This window comes from Zonotrichia albicollis, chromosome 3 (genome assembly GCF_047830755.1).
Source record: "Zonotrichia albicollis isolate bZonAlb1 chromosome 3, bZonAlb1.hap1, whole genome shotgun sequence".
Lineage (NCBI taxonomy): Eukaryota > Metazoa > Chordata > Aves > Passeriformes > Passerellidae > Zonotrichia > Zonotrichia albicollis.
The window spans coordinates 65,712,307-65,735,437 of NC_133821.1; the positions used below are offsets into that span (position 1 = coordinate 65,712,307).

Consider the following 23,131-nt stretch of genomic DNA (forward strand, 5'->3'; position numbering starts at 1 on the left):
CCCTTTTCACCTGCAGGTAAGCCTTATGGATTTTTCCCAGATGACTACAAAGAAAATCTGTGTTGTAAGTCCTCTCCCACTGGCTTCCTTCATTTGCAAGCATCAACACAACACAATTTCTTTTCCTGATCAAAACCATCTGTATGTTTTACACCAAAAGCTGTCTCAGTACTTTTGAGAGGACGTTTCCTTCAGTTGGAGGAAAGACAACAAATACCCCCTCCCCCTAAGCCCCAGGGCCTCAATGTAATAGCACAAAACAAAGCTGTACAAGGTCACACCTCTGCATGCAGGAACTGCACATACTGTGCAGACCCTTCAGTACCCTTTCTTGTGCCTCCCTACCAGTAATTATGCAAGCAGGTCTCCATCCACAGCCTGACCTGGTTACAGGTTCACACTAGGTACAGCACTTTACATGCTTTAAGCCTTATGGTTTTGCAGCTCCTTCGCTGTGTTAGCCAAGACTCACAGCTGTTACACTTGAATTTTGGGCCATCCATAGGGGATGCAGAACTCCAGAATCAACACAACAAAGTGAAATCCAGGACTGGGCAGTAGCACTCACTGGTAGGTTTAGGCTTTCTGTAACCTGTAGTCTACCAGTTCTGGTTCCTTCTCTGAGTGATAGATTAATACACTGAATAATTAATCTAATTAATTAGATTAATTTGCAAAATTCTTATGAACTTCTGAAGGGCCACAGTTTCACTGATACCCTTCTCAAAAGGCACAGGAAGAGAGCAGGGGTCCAGCAGCAGGTCCACACTGCTGGAGCCACCATCTCTGGTAGGGTCACCATAGGCTGGGCTATCTGAAAGGGAAGCACAATAATTAGCAGAACTCCCCACAGGCTTGTCATGCTTTCAATGCAGAACAGTCCCCTCCAGGCACAAATGAATCAAGGACACCACTGCTGAGAAACATGCTATTTTCCCGTGTCAGCTCTGAGATTCCCTAAATGCATGTCACATCTGGAAGAAAATGACACTTGGATTGCAGAGGCTATACATGATACCATGTTGTTAATCCCCCTCCTACAAAGTAAAAAAAAAAAAAAAAAAAAAAAAAGATGTTAATTGCAGACTACTCCCCAGGCTTTTGGATGTCATCAACTGCTAAAAAGAAGTTTTCATGATTAAAATAAAGGAAAAATCCTTCATGTCCTATGGATGCTGAGTACACCTTGAGGCAGGCAGCTCTCCTGCAATTAATGACATGCTGTGCAAGTGGGAACTGCCCGGGCAATGCAAAACAGAGCTAATGAGAAGCCATCAGGACATTCAGCTAGAATTGCCTCCATGCAAGAAGTGGGTATGGGGCTCTGTTGAGCTTCTGGTAATTTCTGCTAGGTTTTCTTTCAGTGGAGCTCAACAACTTGGTTAGTACTAACATTGCCTTTCCAAGCTTTTTAATTTTTACAGGCTGCTTAACAAAATTATTTCATGTACACTGCCTATATACATACAGTCAGACGGGTGATTCCATACTCATCTCTGAAAGTGATGAATGTCATCACCAGATCAAAATAAATAAATGAACCACCTCATATATATAATAACATATGATCCATATAAAAAATAGGATTACATTTACTGACAGCAGCAGTAGAAAGCAGTTGAGTGTGTTTTGAACAACAGTGCCCCGAACTACTCCAAAGGCCATCTGCTACAGATCTCAATGTACAATGTTTTCTAGGTGATAAATCATAGGAATACATCATTACCAGCATCCAGTTGCATTCTTCTGGAAGAAAAAATACCATTCAAATCTTCTACAAACATTAAACAATTGCATGAATTTTCTGTTGGGATTGGACTGAAAGTATGAGTAATGATTACCAACTACCTTCCACTCCTGCCATTCCATGGCAACTACCACAGTTGCCCCTTCCTCTCCCCAAAAATCAAACCATGCTTTTTTTCTTCAACAACTGAGCATTCAGGCAGACAAGCAATCAGATACATTTTCTCTCATCCTGGTTTGAACTTAGACCTCAATATATATTGTACCTAGGGATTTTTACCCTTGAATTATTCTGCATCAGAAGTTGATGGCTGTGGTCATGCTACTAAATGGAGGGGTTTTGAAATCAGCTTTAGAGATTTTGACGACAAAATGCTAATTTCTTCAACTTATGAAAACCACCCTTCCAGTTGTGGCTATGTTGTATATACAAGAGGCCAAAATTGCAAAAAGCAGCAAGCTCTTTACAATGCTCACTGATTTTCATTACAGAAAGAGCTGTGTGAAACCAGCTAATAGATAACACAGTGATTTCCTTTTTGAAATCCCAACACATGTATTTTGCATCTGTTCAAAGCACTTTGTGTGTTGGGAATCTTTCTAAGGAAGCTGCATGATGTAGAACTTGGAAGATGAGTTTGCTTTCTGACCCAGTCTCTCTCTGCTTTCACACCTCCTGGCCACCATCAGATATGAGCAAATGAGCTGCTCAATTGCACATACACCTTTGATTGGAAGGGCTACGAAAAAACCTGAACAGCTGCCCAAGTCAGGCATATGTGCACGTTGGCTCCTTGAACACGAAAAGTGGCGCTGCGTGCAGGAAAACCAAAAACCAGAATTCTCACCATGGTCCCAGACATGCCGACTTCCTGGAAATGTACTTCTCACTGCACTGGCCACAATTGGCACCACAATAAACAGAACACACAAGCTTCAAAAACACTGTAAGGATGATTTGATATTACACAGGAAACTCAAGCATCCAAGAACAAGACTTCTGAAACACAGAAGGACATATTTTTTCTACTTTCTTTTTGTTTGCTATATCTGTAAAAATGGGTATTTCAAGTAGGGCCATCATATTGATCTAGACCTCATCCCCATGAAAAGCTGAAACCATTGGATGAAAATGCTCCATCCTGTAGGAGATGCAGGTTTGCGTTTGCCAATAGTGTCATGAACTCTGCTGATCAGACTTGCCATGGATTCTCATTTCCTCATCAGATGAAGGAAAAGGGAACATGGTAATCAACAGGAGGGAAAGATTAATTAGTTGAGATAATCTAAATAAGCTCAAGCTAGGGAAAGGTGTTCTAGGATTTTTAACTAACTTCTGTTCATTGCATTAAGAATGGTATTCTCAAGGGAAAAAATGGGGTTTGTCTCTGCAGTGTATAGATTTCTTTTTTACTAAGAGATGATGGAGATAGATTTGTCCTCATATACACACATTCATGTATGATCAATAACCCGTGCTGAGAGTAAAGTGACTATTTCAAGAGGCAACAGCAAAGGCAATTTCCCCAAGTTTCTATATTCAACTTATTCCCAGGACTAATTTTCCTTCATTGTTTGAAAGAAATATGGAAGCATTTTAAAGCCTTACAAAGTGAAACCAGTTGGCCATTCTTTAAAAAGCCAATTCTTGTTAACATTCAAAGTTTCTCACACAGCAGCTTCCATTTCTGCACCTGCAATGTTAATTTTTGAAGATGCCACCACAAAACCATTCAGTATTCATTGACTGTTTCTATAATGATTAAAAGCCATCACACTAGCTATTTTTCCTGGGTTTCTTGAGTTTCTTAAAGACCTCTAAGATACATCTGAGAATATAATGAAGTTATGTGAAATATTTGTAGAGAGTATACCCTAAGGTTTTTTCTTATGCTCTGTAAAATACTTAAAGTGAAAATACCTCTTCCTCTTCTCAGACATGCATTTATATGAAGTTACATTTTATGTCTGTTAGATTTAATATGATTTCAGAAATGTGTCTCTCTGATGACACTCAAAAGATTTAGAGCAACCAAGAGTCAGATCACAGCAGGTCTCTTTCTAGAGACCTTAAAATAATAGGTAATTATATGGTAAAATTTCCCCTTCTAAATATGTTTCATAAAAGGTTATTTTTAATACACTGAAAATACAAAGTAAAGATAAGTGAGTTAGTAAAAGACTACTAAACCTAATCTTAAACAGTGGGCTAGAGAAAACATTTCTAGACAATATAGTTTGCAATTAGAAATCACAACTAGCTAAAGGAAGAGTTGCAATTTTTGTTCATTCGACTTCATGCTATTTTGATGTAAAGAGAGCTTGATTCTTGGCAACTGCCAACATCCAGGATTTAATGAGCACCAGGAGCACAGACAATTACTTCTCAAAATGATTAAACATAACTAAACTTAATTACATTGACAGGCATGCTCAATTCACAGATTTTCTGAGGTTACATATTCTTCTGTCAACAGAACATCTACATACTCCAGAAACAAGAGCAAGGACAACATGCTGTTGCCACATAAATATATTTTAACAGAGTTTGGAAATGTACTGTTACGAGTATAGTAACTATCCCTGTTAAATAAAATTGAAGATAAGGTTAAAGATATTAAAGTACAAATGGGGTATCCCAGAGAATAGAGAGTTGTCAGAACAAATGTGCATCTGGAATGGATGGTTCTTGATATCCATGTATTTTTAATAAGATTTTATAACATAAGGAACAACTTCCATTTCCAGAACGATACTAGCCTCTCTTGCCCTCCTAAATGCATTCACTTCCCAGTCTACAAAAAAAAAAAAAAGATCCAAGAATGACTGACTAAATGAAGGCATGTTTGAATGTAGTACACATGCAATAAAAGACTTATTTCTTTGAGATTATAAGGCACTTCTCAAATGCCTCACTGTACTTTCAGTTAAGATGATGCCTAAACTTAGCTTGGTATGAGATCAAGAAAATAGTGAAAAACAGACAAATGAAAATGCTCAAAACAAGAAACATAAAGTCTAGAAATCAGACATGCAGCTATTAAATCCAAAGCTTTAAGACTGTTTTTTTAATTTACTTACATATTATGGGACAAAAATCAGCCAAACTTCAGAGGAGCCTGCTCCCTCAGAGCCAAACAATCACATCTACGGTTGCTGTCAGCTGGAAAGTGAGCATCTCTAGCTGTGTCTCCCCTGAAATAATCCCAAACTGCCTGTTGTTCCAGGCTGTGCTCAGAACCTCTCAGCACCACCAGCCTCTCCTCCACAGAGCTGTGCTTACAGAGCTCCTCTCCCCCATCCTTCTGCAGCATCGCCTACTTGCCTACTGCACTAATGGTGTCCACAGGCGTGGGAGGTCAAGGCAGCACATGCAGGAAACAGAAGGCAAAGGAAAAAAAATTCCACAACCCCAAATCCAGATGCTACACTTTTCAAGGCTGCACAATTTCCTCAAAATAGCTTTTATTAGCAATAGTTATTGTTCATCTGGTGAGCAGTCTCAAATCACAGATATAAAAACAGAAATCATTTCAATTCCTGTTATACATAACAACAAAAGCACATACAATGTACACCACCTGAACTTAACTGTTAGGTTTGGGTTTTCTTTACTTCTACATCTATTGGGGATATCAAAAGGGTCAGACAAAAAGCTCTGACGGTAATAGGCACCCTCCAACAGAAAGACAGCAATCAATTACAAACCATTTGCAGAAAATATAGACCTGTCACAGACGCGTTTACAGCTGCAGTCTGACTGCCTCTGATTGCCAGGCTGTTTTCCACCCTTGTACCTACAAAACCAGGACAGCCTCAGATAATTTTTAAAATGACACTAGCAGACCTGTATGTCAGCTCAAGAAGTGCACTGCAATACAGAATGGGCAATTACTTCAGCAAATCATGCAAAAGCCCTAATAACTGCTGAATCTGACAAATTTGAGGCTGGAGGGAGGACAGGGAGCAGACCTGTACATTTTCCCCTCTTTTTTTCAGCTTTAATTGCAGCATGCAATTTAGAGCATTGGAGCAAATTTAGTGCATTAAAAGCAGCAACTAGTGTACATCAATTGTTCTCTGTGTACTTAAATGTGCAGAACTCTCCCTAATTTTCTGGCACCTGGTGTATTTGACACAGGCAATCAGGACTGGCTTTGTTCTTCTGCTAGGGCAAAGCAGATGCCCCAGAATCTCCTCCCCTACAGCAGGACAGAAGGTCAGCATTTATGTCCACACAGTGCATGGGGTACACTGCATAGTCCAGGTGAGCAGGGCACCCCAAGGTACTCGGGGAGCCTGGCCTGGTGAAAACAGCCATCAAATCATCCTAAGCCTTGGAGTCACCTCTGGTGTGCTCCCACAAAGATCCCTGCCTTCTAAAGCCAGGCAGAGCAGAGAAATCCACAATACTTCTTTCAAAGGACCAATGTGTCCTAAAGGGAGAAAATCCAGCTTGTTCTTGTCTGGTTGCAAAGACTTTGGGGAAGCATAAGGACACAGATCATCTCTGTGGGAATCCCCTTGTGCAGCAGGAGATGGGCTGAGGACCCACAATCACCGGGCTTCTCCTTATTCTCTAGGGAAAGGGCATAAAATCACCTGTATAAGACCCAAGTAGGTTATGAAGTAATTAATAAAGTAAGATTGACAGCTCCCCTCAGTAGGTATAGTTAAAGGCACAATGTATCTTCCTATTCCAGTCTTCTGAGTTTTAACATTCTGTCTGATCTCTACCAATTTTTCATACAACCCACCAAGGACAGTAATATATTCCAGAACCATAAAAATTCTAACGTCATTCCTGTTATGCAAGAGTGCTAACACAAGTGTTATCCCAAATTTGCTTGAAGATACAACCAACTCATCAACAGAATTTAAAAACACATCTCTGTTGTCAGAATGGCAATGCCAGGTAAAATCATGGCCACCAACTCAAAAACACTACCCACACTTGCTGTTGGGAGGTTCCAAACAATATGCACTTCAATTGGACAGAGGTTGCAATTTGCCTGACTCAGAGAAAAATGGACAAAAAGCTGCTCTTTGGAGACCAGTGCATGAAGGTGGGCACTAATTCTGGGCATTCCTGCCTCAGCCCCCAAAGCCCTTGCTGAAGGAAGGAAAACCATCAGTCCAGCCATGTCAGATAGAAACTGCAGACACATAAAGGGTCTCCAAATTAGAGGGTGGCAATCACTGTCTCTTGAACATTGAACCTCTCCAAGTCTGTAGCCAGTCTAAAACAACTGACATAGTAGTATTGCTATGGTCACTGCAATATTATCAGTAAGCCCTGGAAATATCAGCAAAAAGAGAAGACAAAATAAACTGAATCAATTAGAAAGCTGTAGCAGCTTTACTCTTCTCTGCAGGAACTGGGTTCAAGCCACACAGAAGAATGAATTTGACAAGTCTCCACCTGCTTGTCATTTGTCCCCATCACACTGCTCCTGCAGATGCAGCAGCTGTGCTGTAGATGCTGACCTGTCAGGGTGACCTCAAGATACTAAAACTCCAAGTGCACCTAATATGCATAAAAAATTTTCAAGCTAATGCCATATGGTAAATTCTTTCCAACAAAATGCAGAGCATTAACGCTACAACATTGCCTTTTGGTTCATAAGGATTGTTGTGTCAAGCATTTTCTTACCCTGAAGGGTGGATCAGTCTTCTCCCTGTGTGGCACTTGGTCCAGAGTGCCATCAGTACTGCTCCTTTTCAAACTGGATGTGATGTCAGGCACGTTACTAAAGTCTGCATTTGAAATAAAACACATAAATAAATTAGAGGGTTATAGGACAGGAAAAGGAAAATTATTTGCTCTTACCTAGCGAACATGTTCAGTTGTCTAGTACAATTACAACAGCAGGAGAGAATCAAAGAATTGATTAGGCTGGAAAAAACCTCTGAGACCATTGAGTCCAACCTGTGACCTAACACCACCATGTCAACCAGACCAGGACACTAAGTGCCATGTCCAGAAAAAATACAAAATTTGCAATCACCCCTCAGCAAACAATGGGAGAGGCCAAAGCAAGGAGCAACAATGCCTTGAAATTCTGCTTTCCAAACAGGAGCTGGACATGGGAGAGTGTCTGAAGCAATGTGCATATCTGATCTACCAAAATAAACGTAAGGCTCTTGCTAACAGCATGCTTTTGAAGGGAGCACTATCTATAATCAGCACATTCTGTGCTGAGACAACCAGTGAAGATTATTAAATGCACTCAGCAGTTCTCCTTGGATGAGCATACCATTGTTCAACACGGCTTAGTACTCAATCCTTTAAAGATTTAAGAAGAAAAAAGAATTTTGTCCTGGAACAAACACCATAATTCATAATACAGACACAATCCCTTCTTCTTGCAAACACTTTACCAATTTTCTCAAGTTTGCAGTCCATCTACATAGTAGCTGGCACAATGCAAAAACCAGAGCACTGTCCTGTTCTACTTACTGACAGACTGTAGCTTTCAGTAACATCTACATTTAAACTCAAGAGCTATCCAACAATGCTGATCATTCATTTAAAAATCATGTTCTTTCTTTTTATATTTCCTCAATTGGCTGCTGAAAATCTGCAGAGATGTTCACGTGGAAATCCTAATTAAAATTTCTAGAAGTGAAGAAGTGATTTTTGATCTGCAGTATTATCAACCCATGTAGCTTAAAATTATAAAGCAACCAACAAATAAAAAAAAAAGGACAGAAAAGAAAAGATAAAGGAAAAAGGATTTTCAGCAACCTCACATGCTAAAACAGCAATAAAATAAAGGGGAGGTTAAAGTTTGCTGCTTTGTTTCCTACCCTTTAAACCTCTAGAGTATAATTCACACCATATTACCACATTTTCAAACTCTTTCTCAACACCTACAAATTCTGAAGATTTATTTTTAAGTGAAAGGAAAGAGTCTTATTTAATCACTAACACCAGCAACTGAAATGGTAATTAAAACAAATACCACCCATCTTGCAGAATATCATGACAGCTTGCAATAAAGAAATTGAGAAGGACAACAGAATTCAGCTGCCTGGGTGGTGTTGTTCTCCTGTCAATGCAGAGCAGGACCAGTTCCTCTCAGAGAGAATTGAACAACATGGACTGAAGCAGAGAGGAAAATGGGAATTTTAGGCCCAAAAGAGCACCTTGCAATGCACAAAGAGCCTTCCTGGTAAGACAAAACATGGCTGACAGACTCCAGAGGCAATTCAGAGAAAGACATGCAAATAACTCAGCACAATGTCAGCTTGGGTTTTTCTATCTGTTATCAAGGTGCTCAGGTGACGCTTAGCATCGAGGCTGACATTTTCCACCCACATGTCAAATACTTGACCACCTTCTCATTTCCCTATCCTTACAGAAACAAGGTCACATCACTTTTCTCCCCTCAGGCTTTCTTACCTTCTGCTCCCAGCCAGGTGCTGCTCCTGATATATAAGAGCCTGTGTAACATGCAATACCCCAAGAGTTATCACTTTTGCAGAAAAAACACATTTTATACAACTCCACTCCAGCCATCCATCATCTTTAAGACCTTAAGAAAGAGTCTGTCTTGTCTATTTCCCTGATTATGCTTTTACCTCTCTTCTTCCACCAAGCCTGAATAATTTTCTCCTTCCCTCTAGACTTCTAAAGTAATTTTGAGGCTCTCTTCTGTCTATGAGTACACATGAATGCCTATTGACTTCCACCATTGTCAACTCCTGCGTAAGCCAAGCCCTAAAACTTAAATTGACTTTTAAACAACATTTTCTTCAGGGTAAGGTGATGGCAAAGATATTATTTCCTATTGCTTCCCAGGTGAGCTCTTTTTATTTCCCCTCTGGGTTTTAATGCCCTTCTCCCCTCCAAACAGCATGTACCTGAGCTATATTTTGCAATGGCATAAAGGATGTAGAGTTTGATCTCAGGTAGTTAGCTAAAGAGAAAAAAAAAAACCTATTTCCCTGATTTTTCAAAGTGATCATTAAACATATTTGTTCTTCATGAAGCAGTAAAACTAACTTACACAAGCAATGAAGAGAGAGCATAAATGTAGGAAGAGGAAAATAGGGTAAAACAATCAGCAAACAACATAAACAGAAGGAATCAGGATAACAACACCCAAAGCAGGCAAATAGAATATTGTATTGCCTTTTCCAGATGACCCATCTTTTCCTACCTTTACCCTAATTTTGTTTTTCCTTTGTAGTGTACAGGACTATCAGAGCCAGGTCTACATAGCCTTGCCCATTTTTATAGCATTTGCTGTTGACAGAACAAGTTGCTGACGATGGAGAAGCAACAGTAAATGTTATTTTAAAGAGCAAAACCTAAAAAAAGTTACACGGAAAGAATCCAAGGTGAAAAAAGACATCCTACTGCATCCTACATTGTATGCAGAACTAACATGGGGAGGGAAGTAAGAAAGGAAGGAAGGATGTATGGGTTGTTGATCAGTTTAGGGTCCACATCCTGTCTCCTCTTCCTTCTTTTGCTGTGGAAGGGGACTTCCTTTGGATCTGCTCCTACAGATTATTCCCAAAAAGCACAGAAGCACCAATATCAGCTGCATAGCTCAACCCCCCCACCAAAAAAGAGGTAGTATTAGAGAATGGGTAATTACAAATGCAAAGCTTAAGGACATAAACACAGCAAAAAGTTCAACACTGAAATTCTTTCTAGTTCCAGTGATAAATGCAAGGGGACTAGTAAAGCCAAACCCTACAAAATGTATTTTCTTTAAACATTAAAATTTGGATTTAGGTCTACAATAGAATTCACATTATCAAAGATGTTCACAAATAATAATGTGGAAGTTGAAAGTGTTCTCTTACAGGCTGGTTAACCACTATTCTTTCAGGTAAAACTAGCAACAAAACTGTATAGAATTTGCACAAGATTAAGAAAGATGCTATCACTGTGCAATTACAAATTTTTTCCAGTATATATTATTCTGGTTCTTTGCTGGCCATGAGCATGCAACAGTATGTAGGGAGATATATGTTCCTAAAAATCATTGAAATTCAAGGTAAAACCAGCACTAGGTTTTTTAAAAAATAATTATTAAAGAAAACCTGGAAAACTTTGATGTTACTAGAATTATGTTTCTCTCTACTTAAAGAAAACACGAAATACTTCACTGAAAACATTGCTTGCGAGGCTTTCCAGCATAGTAAATGGTGAGTGTGCCACGGCTAAATCTGCCCCTACAGCTCCATTACAGTAGTACATTTGATTTATTCTACTGACACACTTGTTATAAAGCTGTCTGAAAGAAAAATGGGACTGATAATAATGAGTTAAACAAAACATGGTTTAAATCTTTTAACATAATTTTTCTCTGCTGCAGTACACCTCTGTCCTGTTTACACACACATTCATGCTTGCTGAGTTGAAATGTTTATCACTTCCAGCTGGGGTACAGGAACCTCTGAAACAAATGCTTTTTTCCAGTCTAGCAAACAGGAGTGTCTCCAGAAAAGAAAATACTAAATAGTGTGGCAGGTTGACCCTAGCTGGACACCAAGTATTCACCAAAGCAGTTTGATTACTGCCCTCCTCAGCTGAACAGGGGAGAGAAATGTTATGAAAGGGTCATGGGTTGAGATAAGCATAGGGAGAGATCATTCACCAGTCACAGGCAAAACCAAGGCAACTTGGAAAAATTAGTTTAATTTATTACTAATCAAATCAGAGTAGGATAATGAGAAATAAACCTAAATCTTAAAAACACCTTCTCCCCACCCCTCTCTTCTTCCCGGACTTAACTTTATTCCTGATTTTCTCTCCCTCCTTTCCCTGAGCAGCACAGGGCATCAGGGAATGAGGGGTTGTGGTCAGTTCATCTCACATTGGCTCTGCTGCTCTTTCCTCCTCATGGAGAGGACTCCTCACACTCTTCCCCTGCTCCAGCATGGAGACTCTCCCATGGAAGACAGTCCTACCTGAAATTTTCCAGCTTGACTGTGTCCTATGGGTGGCAATTCTTCACAAACTGCTCCAGAGTGGCTCCCCCCCAGGGTCACAAATCTTGCCAGCAAACCTGCTCCAGCATGGGCTTCCCATGGGATCACAGCCTCCTTCCTGCATCCATCTGCCCTGGTGTGGGTTTTCCACAGGCTGCAGGTGGATCTCTCTCTGTGGGCTGCAGTGGAACAGCTGCCTCACCATGGTCTGCACCAAGGGCTGCAAGGTCTGCTCCAGCACCCAGAGCACATCCCAGCCTTTCCTTCTTCACTGACCCTGGTGTCTGTTTTTCTCAGATATTCTCAGTCCTACTTCCAGCTGTGATCATTCAGGTTTTTTCCCCCTTCTTAAATATCTTATTCCAGAGGAGCTACCACCGCTGCTGATGGGCTCAGCCTTGGCCAGTGGCAAGTCCATACTGGCGCAACTGGCACTGGGAAGCATCTAAAAGCTTCTCACAGAAGCCAGCCCTGTAGGTCCCTGCCACCAAGACTTTGAAACACAAACCCAATACAATCAGCTTGTTGCAAATAAGAGTAGCAACAGCCGATAAATGCTAGGATTCCCAGAAAAGCACAGGGGGGAAAAGAATGCCTCTATGTGAAAGGCTTAAACTACATCACATGAAATGCACACTAAACATTTTTCTTGGTGTCAAGCAAAGAACCACCAAGTACTAAGAACACACTCACACCTTTAGTTACCAACAGCATCACCAAAGAATGCCATTACTCCTTCAATGTTATGTCTTGCTGGCAGGCAGGTAAGTGACTCAATCATTCAAGAGAAGTTACAGTCCAACCACTAAAAACTGAGAGAAAACATACTTCTTAAATCGTGTTCCTCACTGCTCAACATTCAATTAAAAACAGGCACAGAGCACACAGATGGGACAGTTGGTTTGAAAAACAAACACATGCAGCATATCCAAGAGCTCTATGCCTACGGGAATGTTTCTTCCCATGTTGATGCAGTGACACACGTACAAGTGGTGAATGTGGAAGTTATTCATGTGTTTGTGAGCAGTGAGGTACAATGGAAACTCATCGTCTAGCAGATGTGTGAGACAATAATAATCTCTGCTGCAATCCCAGCCAAGAATCCAAAGGAAATCAACTGGAAAACATCAACACTGACCATCCGGCAATTCATTTACCATAAAGAAGCCATCAGCAATTGCAAATGTCACTTATCTTTCTTCTTCTGTTTAATTAACAAAGAAGCCTTAATTACTTTCAAGTCATAGATGTTCTTACCAGTTCAGCTGCTCACTGCAAAGCCACAATCATCATGAGGAGAGAGTAGGAACTGAAGATCCTGTTTCTTTATTCATAGTTCTCTTTTCATAATGCATCAGAACTTGTTCCATTTCAGACTGCTCTCACTGATTTAAAAAATGCCAAATAACCATCACAAGCACGTCAAGGGTTATCAAATGTCAAGCACTGTGCAGGTGGTGTAACCACCTCTTTTTTCAAACTATGGCAAAGAGGAGTGTTTCCACCTGCCACTCCAAAGACAATGATAAATTGAATAAAAATTGCTTCTATATCTACATAAGAAGACAACACAGATAAATTAAATGTACTCAGTCTCTCACTCCAAGACAAACTAAGATCACTGCAGGGCATCATTTTCAGATCTGTGAGGAGCAGCAGCTCTGGGCACTACTTGATAACTATCCTCAGCTGTAGGAGAGAGAGGGCGAGAGAGATGAAGTCTCATGTTTTGTCAGAATCAAACAAGGGAACTGCACCTAGGTGAGTGGAGATGCTTCATTAACAGTTAGCAGCTGTGAGTCTTTCCTGGTATCCCTGACTTCACCTGATCCACTTACCACATCACCAAACACTCACTAAAGCAGAGTCTGACTCTAAAGGCCATGGTAAAACCAGTCCCACAGGGCTTGGCTGAACCAGGCTGAAGTATGTCTGTAATCAACAGGGATGAGCAAGGCAGGACAGGAATTAATGATCAGAAAATGGCCATGTCTGAGGTGGGCGTAAGCCATGCTGCACTCAAGCAGATGAGCAGAGAACTAAACTTTAGCTGTCAACATATAAAACCTGGCATATGAAATTGAAACTCAGGAGCAAAGATATCAATGAATTATTCAACTGATGATGGGGAAAAGAGGATAAGGCTATACAGCTGGTGAATAACATCCATTACCTATGCTTAAAGAAAGAATGAGAATTCTGGGGTAATCTAGTTTTGGAAAATACAGATCTATAACCTATGTAGTAACCTTAGGCTCTCACAATAAATTCAAGGAAAGAAAAATCAGAAACCTGAAGATAAATGGACTATAACATATATACATTACGGGTAAGCAGATGGTGTCAAACTAATCTGACATCCACCCTCAATAAAGTATTTTTTAAAGACAAAAATAAAGGATAAAAATAGCCTTCTGGAAACTTAGTTTAAAAAGAAAAAAAGAATAGGAAACTTTTATAATATCCCTGGGGAAATTTTTAGCCAAAATGAAAAGGATAAGAATTAAAACAAGACAGAACTGGCTAGCAGGTAAGATGAGAATAGATTTGTCTGAATTAAGTCCTAGGCCTGGGAAAGGCTAGATTGTAGATTTTGTTCAAGGTGGGTTTGGGGGATTAGTTTTATTTGATATTTTGATTATTTGTCTCAGCAAACAAAGTACAATAGTAAGTACTCTAATTAAATACTCAAATCATTCAAAGTTACTACAGAGCAATAATTAGGAGCACAGCTGGAGATGCATAAAGGAGATGTGGATGACCTTGAAGATGAAGGCACAGTGCTACAATGAAATCACATGGAAGACAGTTTCAGGGACCTGTAAGAACCATTGCTTCTGTAAGCTAGGACTCTTGAGTTGGAAACACAAAAGAAAAATGTGGAAGTGTGGAGATGGGGTTGACAACATGTAGTTGTGAGCTAGAGCTACTTAAGCAATGGCAAAGGCCAGAAGATACCAACCAGTCATTCCACTGGCCAGGAATCTGTCTATGCTGGCAATTAGAAGACTTATTTTCAACCATCACACAAATAAATTTCTAGAACAGACTTACCTAGGCACAAAGATTGCAAACAATCTATTTTAAAATGGAATAGGATAAATGTATCAATAGGGTTGTCCAAAGCCATAACAAGCAGAAGATTGGACATGCTGAGTCTGGAAATTCCTTCCCATGCTGGGTTTATCTATCACCAGCATAGCACAAATATTACACAAATACATACATACATAACTCAGCTACACAGGTTAAAATGGCCAGAAGCCTCTGTCTCTTCAGTAGAGCACAAGAAATATTTTAAGTTTCATTAGTACTGGTGCTTAAAGATACTGGCAAAGAATGTTTATGACTAAGAGAACATTTATTTCACAAGTGCATGTGGGTGATGAGCCCTGAAAGTTTCTAGCTGACTCCAGCTCTGATGTTCATTAACAACTCCACTGCAACAAAATAATTTTATTGGTTTTAGTTCTCTGGCACTTGAAAGGGAAAGAGGATTCACACTTCCTGCCCTCTCTGCTGCAGTTTTTAATCTGCCGTAGTTAGATGCTGTAGATACAGTGGCACTCAAGCAGTTATGATGGGCTTGGCCTAGTCTGTGAAAGACTGATATCCTGACATCAGATCAGAGCAACTGACAGCCTTTTTTAAACACCAGTATTGTCCAGTGATTTCAGACAGATTAAGCAAAACAGCAATAAAGCGGGCATCAACTTATTTCTGAGAATAGTAATATGAATTCTAGCTTGAAAGAAAAATAGGATCCACAACTGTAAAAGATTGCAGGAGGTCCAGAATGTCCACTAGGAAAGAATTTATTCAATATTTTCAGTAATTCCCAAATGTTCTAGAAACCATCAACAAAACACAATTCAGCTGATCTTCAGCATGTAGGATATTCCACTCCCTGTTACAGAGAGTTTCCATAATCCCCTGTATGGTTTATCTGGAAATGAGATATTACATTTGGGTAATAAATTTAAGCCAGGTGTATGGAAAGCTGCATTTTTCATTGTTCTGCAAATTCCCCAGACTGATCAGTTAATTATGATAAGCTTACAGTTATCATTTTCTAGCCAATGCTACTATCAAGAGAAAAGTAAACTTCCAAGAGAAGATAACAAATATTTCCAAAATCCATGGTGCAAAAATAATACCATAGTCTGAGCCAACTCTCAGAAAGGAACAAAGTTTTGGTGGTCTTCATGCCTTCAGACTTAATGAAAAACGGGGAGTGGTAGGTGAACCATTCCAGCACAGCCTGGAGAAGATAAATATCAGCATAAAGAGCTCTAAAAATGCTCCCTCAGAGACCACCACTCATAACTTCAGTTAAACAGTTCAGCCTGGCAGGTAGCATGCATGTGCTTATTTCTTTTGGTTTTATACAACCTAATGCATTTCAGGTTTTCAGCAGTATATTTACTCCTTTGTAATGAAGCTGAAAAATAGGTCTGTAAGCATTCCTTCTGTATCCTTTTCCTTTCTGAAAAACTTCAAGAAATATCTTTCAAAAAGTAACAGTTGATCCAAAAGAATTTATTGAATGGCTTTCAAAAGACATTCTCACAGTCTCTGTCAGAGAAGACATCCAAGTTTCACCAGAGGGATGAAGGGTTCTGGGTTCACTAGTTCAGCTATGAATAACTCATATGTCTTCTTATGAGAGGATAAGTCTTTTCAGCTCTTTGGCTCATGTTATCCCCTGGGATCAGCATGGAAGGGGCACCCACCAGTTAGTATACATGACAGAGCCCACACAATCTCTACAGCCCTTTAGATTTTTCTCTAGGTTGCAAAGTACAAAATAACTATGGTCTGAAAGAAGAAAAGCAATAGAAGACTCCATGGAAGATTCATTAACTGTCCCACAATGGCCATTTGCACTGGAAAAATTGCAAGTAAAAGTCAGGAGGGTCTAGAAGATGAAGTTTTGGGGATACACCTAGGTCAGTTTAGTGAAGCTGTGATACAGGGGGAAATGGGAGTTTCTGCTCCAGGGTTTCTGTCATGAAGGCCCATGTCTGGGTAAACATCAAGAGGTGTTTGGAGACATTCAAATAAAAGCAGGTTTTTTTTTCTCTAAACAATCTTTGGCCAGAAAAAGATTATCAGAAATTTGCTGATAAGTCAGCTGAATAAAAATTCAAAGACCATGACACAAGAATGGTCCAGCTCAAGTAACAAGTGGAGATCTAATTTCCACCTAGGAAAAGTGGACTGTAAGGTCCTACTTTTACCTCATTATTCATCTATATCCTCTGCATGTCATAGTAGCAAATAAATAGACAAATCTGTTTTCTGCATTCTTACATCCTACTAGTACAAACCTCAATATATGAAAAATGGCTGCTGTACACTGAGCTTACTCATGAGGAGTTTTTTATGGTCACATTTGTTTTCTAGGCTGAAAACTGTCTCCAGGTAACTTCTGCATTAAGAAAACAGATTTTTAAGGGAAGGTGGGTAGTTTGCAGCCACAGATGAGAAATGCCCGTTGAAACCCATCATGTTCTCTACCACTTCAAGATGAAAACCAAAGTAATTTGGTTCACTTTTTTATCTTCATTGAGGTTCTCTGTGGATTTGGGCAAGAGGCTGAGGTACCATGGACCTCAAGTGCAGATTCTTATTCATCTCAAATTAATTGAGTGTTCATGTTAGCTCAATTAATGGAATCTGTGTAAGTTTTTAACTATTACACAGTGCCAGTCCATTTTTTTTCCCCACAGCTGGTACTCGCAGTGTTCACTCTAATGCTGGAGTAAGCCCAAATGTATTTGCAGGCAGTAATTCTGGTTACTAACTGTACAGCTTTCATGCTGCTTTAACCAAAAGTTTAAAAGACACTGAAACACTAAATTTATTATCAATTCAAAACCACCTTCCTCCTTTTGCCTAGGAAATTTTCAAGTTCTTCTGAAAGCCTTTGAACTAACTTCAGATTACAACTAGCTCAAGTTCTTATTGCTATATTATCATGACCTGAATCTACTACCACTAGTAACTTCAGTCTCTAGAAAACTGAATGTTAGAAAAACACACATAAAATTAACTGAATTTAGTAATTCAGAAATCATTAAATCTCTGTAAGATATTTTGGCTTTTATCACTTTTTGGTGGTCTGGATATTTTATAACCTATTTTGAGACTGGCTAGAACATATACTCTCAGGTTAGGCTGTAAAAAATGACTCCTTGGTGTAGCTGAAAACTCATTCAGGAATCCTTTCCATATGTTAAAATCTGGAAAGAAAATTAGCATACAGCTGTCATAACATCAGACTTCCTAGACAGGATTCCCTAACACAGAATTACTACAGGCCTGTCACTAACTAGAATAATTGTTACCAAACAAGACATGCAATTACAGACCAGCCAAGAAGATTCCCTTCATGGCCCCTCTCATCCATATGTTTTGGCTTCAGGGAGCAAACTATGAAACATCAGAAGGTGCTTTACATGCTTCCCAATGTACAATGCAACCTGGCTGCTCCTATTTGCGTACGTGATACTGCCTAGACAAAGAGAAATTCCTGCTTCTGGCCAGGATCTGAAATGATCAAGCAGGACAAGTCTTTCTCCTTTGTTCTCACCCTTCAGTGAGGAAAGTGACATTTCTCCTTTTAACATTCCACATTTTCAAGTATAGAAAAAGGCAGTATGTTCATGCAAATATTCTTGTATCATATAGCTTTCTTAAGACATTTTGGGCGACATGCTGAACAGTGGCTTCACTCCAATCAACCACCTACTTGTACAAGTTTGACTTTCTATAGGCTGCTTTATGCTCTTATATTTCTTTTTTTTTTTTCTAAATATCTACAGCAACATCCATTTTGACGCCAGAGCAGAGTCCTTTAGATTCCTTTGTCCATTAACAGCTCACTGTGAGGTTAAGTCATTTGACTCATTAGCTAATTCAACTATCAATGGGAGATACAAATTAGCGACACAATAGGAAATTGCTGCCTGCACTTCTGTAGCAATGCCTGATTAGCCCCTGCATCTCAGTGATTTCTTTCTATACGGTTATTTAACATTCTAAACTTTCTCTGGTTGGGCAGCTGTTCAGCATTTTCAGCTTGAAGTTTAACAATTCACACCGGCTTCTCAGACTATTATCTAAATGCTTTTGTTTTTTAAGTGTGTAACAAATGCCTCCTCCCATACAGTCTCACTGGAGGCCAGTGTTAGCCATAGCTAATGCATCGCCCTGCGATTCCAGTTCAACAGCTGGAGATGTGTGCCTGCAGTAGGAGCAGGAAAACAGCAGAGCCCAAGCTGGCTCCTCAACACCACCATCCTCTCTAAGTCAGCAAAGCCTGCAACCCACTGCTGCCATTAGGTGTTCCAGGCTACAGCTGCTGGACATGCAGGGCTGCTGTTGGGGTTCCCTCTCCTTGTTTTTGCTGCTTCTGCAGGATTACTCACATGGGAAGCTTTGGCTGCCCTCAGAGGTCACTTGCACTGGGGAGAGCTGGAAAGCAAATGGAGCTAGCCCTGCCCAGGTTCCAAGTACATTACCTCAGCACCACATTTTCTTCTCCATCTCAGATTTATAGGCACAAAAGTAATAAAAACAGAAAGGAAAAAGGAGTGGAAAAGTTACCTACTTAATAGTTTAGCAAGAGTTTGTGGCCAGCTTAGACAGTTTTTATCATTACTCAACCTACCTTACCTCTGTGAAACAGAACATCTGCTGTTTGATGTGTTTTAAATCATGCCTACGGCACTAGTCTATATGTGGATGTCTCTAACTTTATCATAATTAATAAACCTCCTTGCTATCCATATTGTCACTCTACAGAATTCAGTAGGAAGGGCAGTATGATGATTTATGCCTACATATCACTGAGCCAGAAGGTGCAGCTATACAGGGTTTAATGAATTTTACACCAGGGAAAAAAAACCCAAAAATTTGGCCCACTGACTTCACAGGGATTAAATCATAGCAGCATTTAGCAAAGCAGAACAGAATGCTCTTCCAGTAGGAAAGCACAACGAACAGCATTTTATAGCATAAGCAATTTTTTAATTTGGTGCACACACATCTAGCAGAAAGCCAACAGGACAGTTTGTCAAGTGTCAGCAAGAGCTCATTAAACTGCCACTCTTGGGAAACACTTGGATTGCAAAATATGCAGTAGGGCAACAAGTGCTCCAATGGATCCAGCTTCTGAAGAGACAAATGCTTTCTCTGAACTGATCCCTACACTGCTACAGTGCCAGCAATTGCCACAGGTCAGACCTAGTCTTTTCCCAGCAATTCACAAGAGTGCAGGACAAAGACACTGGTGTCCACAGTGCACAAACAGCTTGGAGCAGGAGCCAACCCTCCACAGCTGTCCAAGACTACTGTCAACACACAGCCCGCCCCTCGCACTTGCTCTGACGAGCACGTCCTATCACATCTTTGTGGTTTCCCACTGAATTGGGTAACAAGTAAGGAAAAGAAAGCCCAGCAGTCATCTATCTTCAGACAGATAAGCAGTCATGCTGCACAGACAGATACATGTCTATGTTACAGAGAGGCTTTCCCAGTACGTTGCCTTACACCACACAAAAGCATGTTATACCTGGTATTAGATCCACCAGGCAAGAGGGAGCAATGTGTGCAGATCTGCACAACTAACAGATATCAGGGCCCATTATCTAACAGGACTGTGGGTGTCCTTGGGACTTGAGAAGCTAAGAAGCAATATTCAGCTCTTCTGAGCTCAAAGGAATTTTCTGTGAAGGAATAAAACCAGATTTCTTTGAGATCTCACACACAAAGCACAAGGAAAGAGATGCCCTACAGCACAACATAGACAATTTATATATTGAAACAGCATCTAAGCAAACAAACAGGACCTGATTAGGCAGAACTAAGAGTAGAACTCATTTTAGGCATGTTTTTCCGTTAAGTTTTAGTTCTCCTTCAGTTTACAAAATGCTTTCAGCAATACATTAAAGACATTTACAAAAAGCTAGGGGCAGACAGAAAGAAGCAGAGTGTTCTGAGCCAGTGATGCAGGCACAGCCTCCAGCTGTCAGAGCTAGAGGCCACCTTAGTGTCAACTTCTTCCTAACTTTATCTCTTCTGTTAAGAAGGACACGCAGGTCTTTCTGATATTCAGGGTAGGCTAGGGCTGAAAAAGGATGTACAGGGTGCTGTGTAGAAGGGTGTGCACAGCAACATGCAGAGAAACAGCTGGCAACAGAACCAACACCTGCCTTTCTTTTCCTCCCTTTACTCAGTGGTATCTGACAAAGCTGAATGGAGCAAAATTTTCTGGAGAAGCAGTGAGTTGTAATCACACTTTACAGAGGCATCTAGAACACCTAGCAAAGTGCATTTGAAACAGGAAGTACCTTGGAATTGAATCCAAATCAGTTGTTATTATTAGGGTCATTTTTAAAATAATCTAGTCATATAAAAATTAAACTTGTGGCCAACTGATGTGCTTTGCTTCTGTGGGTGCTTACTAAGACTGAAATCAGATGCTGCACATGTCCTCGTAAAAAGAAGAGCCACTTTCCATGTGAGGATTCAAACCACTGATCCTCCTCCTGAAGCACTGACACTTTGCAAAAATATCTCAATGTTTAGCAGATGAGGAACTAAAATGTAATTGCTCCTCTCCAGCACACAGCCCAGCCATTTGTCAAAAAGCACGAAGCCTGACTCTCTCTCCAGCCATGCCTCTTACAGCACAAAACAGCTTCAGCAGGAGTGAGTCAGAGCAGCACGTCCCAGACTACACTGCTGCCCAGACATTAGTGCAAGAGGAGGAAAGCAGAGGGCAAAACCCTTGCTCCAAAGCGGCTAGAGCAGTGTCCTGTGTGCAGCTCAGCTGAAAGAGAACTTTCTGCCTCTGAGAGTAGCTCTCCTTGCAACCAGCTCTCCCCAGGCACCTGCCTGCTCCCCGCTCCTCCTCCTCCTCCTCCTCCTTACCTGGCTCTGGCCCTTGTCAGAACTCTGCACCCATCAGTTCAACGCCCTGACTGTGGGGGCAGGGGAGGAAGATTTCTCCTTGATTAGCTGCAGGGGCTGCAGCAAGTGCTGCTGCCAGCACAGGGGTGGGAGGAGTGCTATGGGGCTGGAGGAAGAGGAGGAGGAGCAAGCCTCCTCCTTGTCAGCAGCACCCAGGGCTTCTTCACTGCTCCTGGGACTGTGCCTCCAGAAGGAACGGCCAGACAGCAACCCAGACCCTGCTCAGAAGGGAAGCACCCCACCCCACAGGTGAGGAGTACTACACGGAGCACAGGAACAACATGCCCATTTATTTTTTACTTTTAATTTTCTTCTTCCCTTTTTTTTTTTTTTTTTTAAGCGGTTTCTTTCCCATTTAGCTCCCATTTAACTTTCTAACCCTCAGAGATGAAAGTGTTTCATAATGGAAAGTTGTTAAAGCATTTCCAACCCTCCATCCCCACCTTTTTTTTTCTTTTTTTTTGCTTTTTAATCACAGATTTCTATTTACAAATTAGGGTTCATTTTAACAGTGTCAGCTAACCAAAAACCACACTTTCTGAGGAAAAAGAAAATTCTGCTCAACTCTGACAGTAACTAACATTCTGCAACCAATTTTCACACCTACTAATGCTTCTACCTCCAGCCTCATACCATAGATACCCATAGATATAGTATATCTATAGATATACTATAAACCCACACAGCGTTGCCCTAAATATAGCTTTCAATTTTTGTGCCTCCTCTGTTGTTTTTTCCTCAAATATCAATGCCATCCTAAAATGAGGCACTTTTTCCTTTTTTTTTTTTTTTTCTCCACAGCTGTAAGAACTTCATTGTAATTTCCTCATTTTTTTAATTCTACATAATTTTTTAATCCTACATAAATATTTCTTTAAGTTTCTTGGCACTGGAGCTTGGAACAAATTTAGTTGCTCCACATTTATGAGTGCATTTTTTAAAAGTATTTCATCTCATTTCTTTTCCAGGATAAGCTTATTACTCACCAAGCAGCTAAGCAGCAGAAACATAGCAGTGCCACGTGGGAGATCAAATGATACAACCACAGCAGGTCCAAAATACATCTACAAGGGTATAACAACCTCTTGGAGAAAATGAATCACTCACCAAAAATTTCCCTGGGAATAATTTTCAGGAGTGGCAGAATTAGTGGCTTTGGAGAAAAGTCAATCACTTCCCTTCCATACAGTAAAAGCTGCCATGGTTTGCCACGAGGTATAATTGGGTATCCTCAACACAGCAGAATATGTAGGGAAAGGCATTCATCAGAGTTACTACAGACAGTTACAGAACTGTAAACAAATGTGCACAAACTATTACTGTCCAAGTTATATGAAGCCAGCGATTCATAACTTACTTTTGAGTAAGTTCTGTTTTGCTTTCACATGGTGGTCATCACCAACCACTAGGCAGGGCATTACTGTATGACTCAGTGCTGAAAATATCCATTTTTTAA

The 23,131-nt window shown here is 40.3% G+C and overlaps 1 protein-coding gene across 5 annotated transcripts in view; it reads right to left on the bottom strand.

The window, feature by feature from the left end:
* Nucleotides 1–23,131, bottom strand: part of TIAM2 (TIAM Rac1 associated GEF 2) — an 88,625-nt gene that overhangs the window by 23,807 nt on the left and 41,687 nt on the right. For 3 of the 5 annotated variants that reach the window (XM_074537694.1, XM_074537693.1, XM_074537695.1), the window contains one exon: nucleotides 7,400–7,503. In XM_074537694.1, coding sequence (XP_074393795.1) covers nucleotides 7,400–7,503 — 104 coding nt within the window. Of the gene's footprint in view, nucleotides 1–4,827; nucleotides 5,099–7,399; nucleotides 7,504–21,636; nucleotides 21,912–23,131 lie in introns of those variants that run through there. The other 2 variants (XM_074537696.1, XM_005488124.3) reach the window with 2 other exon arrangements.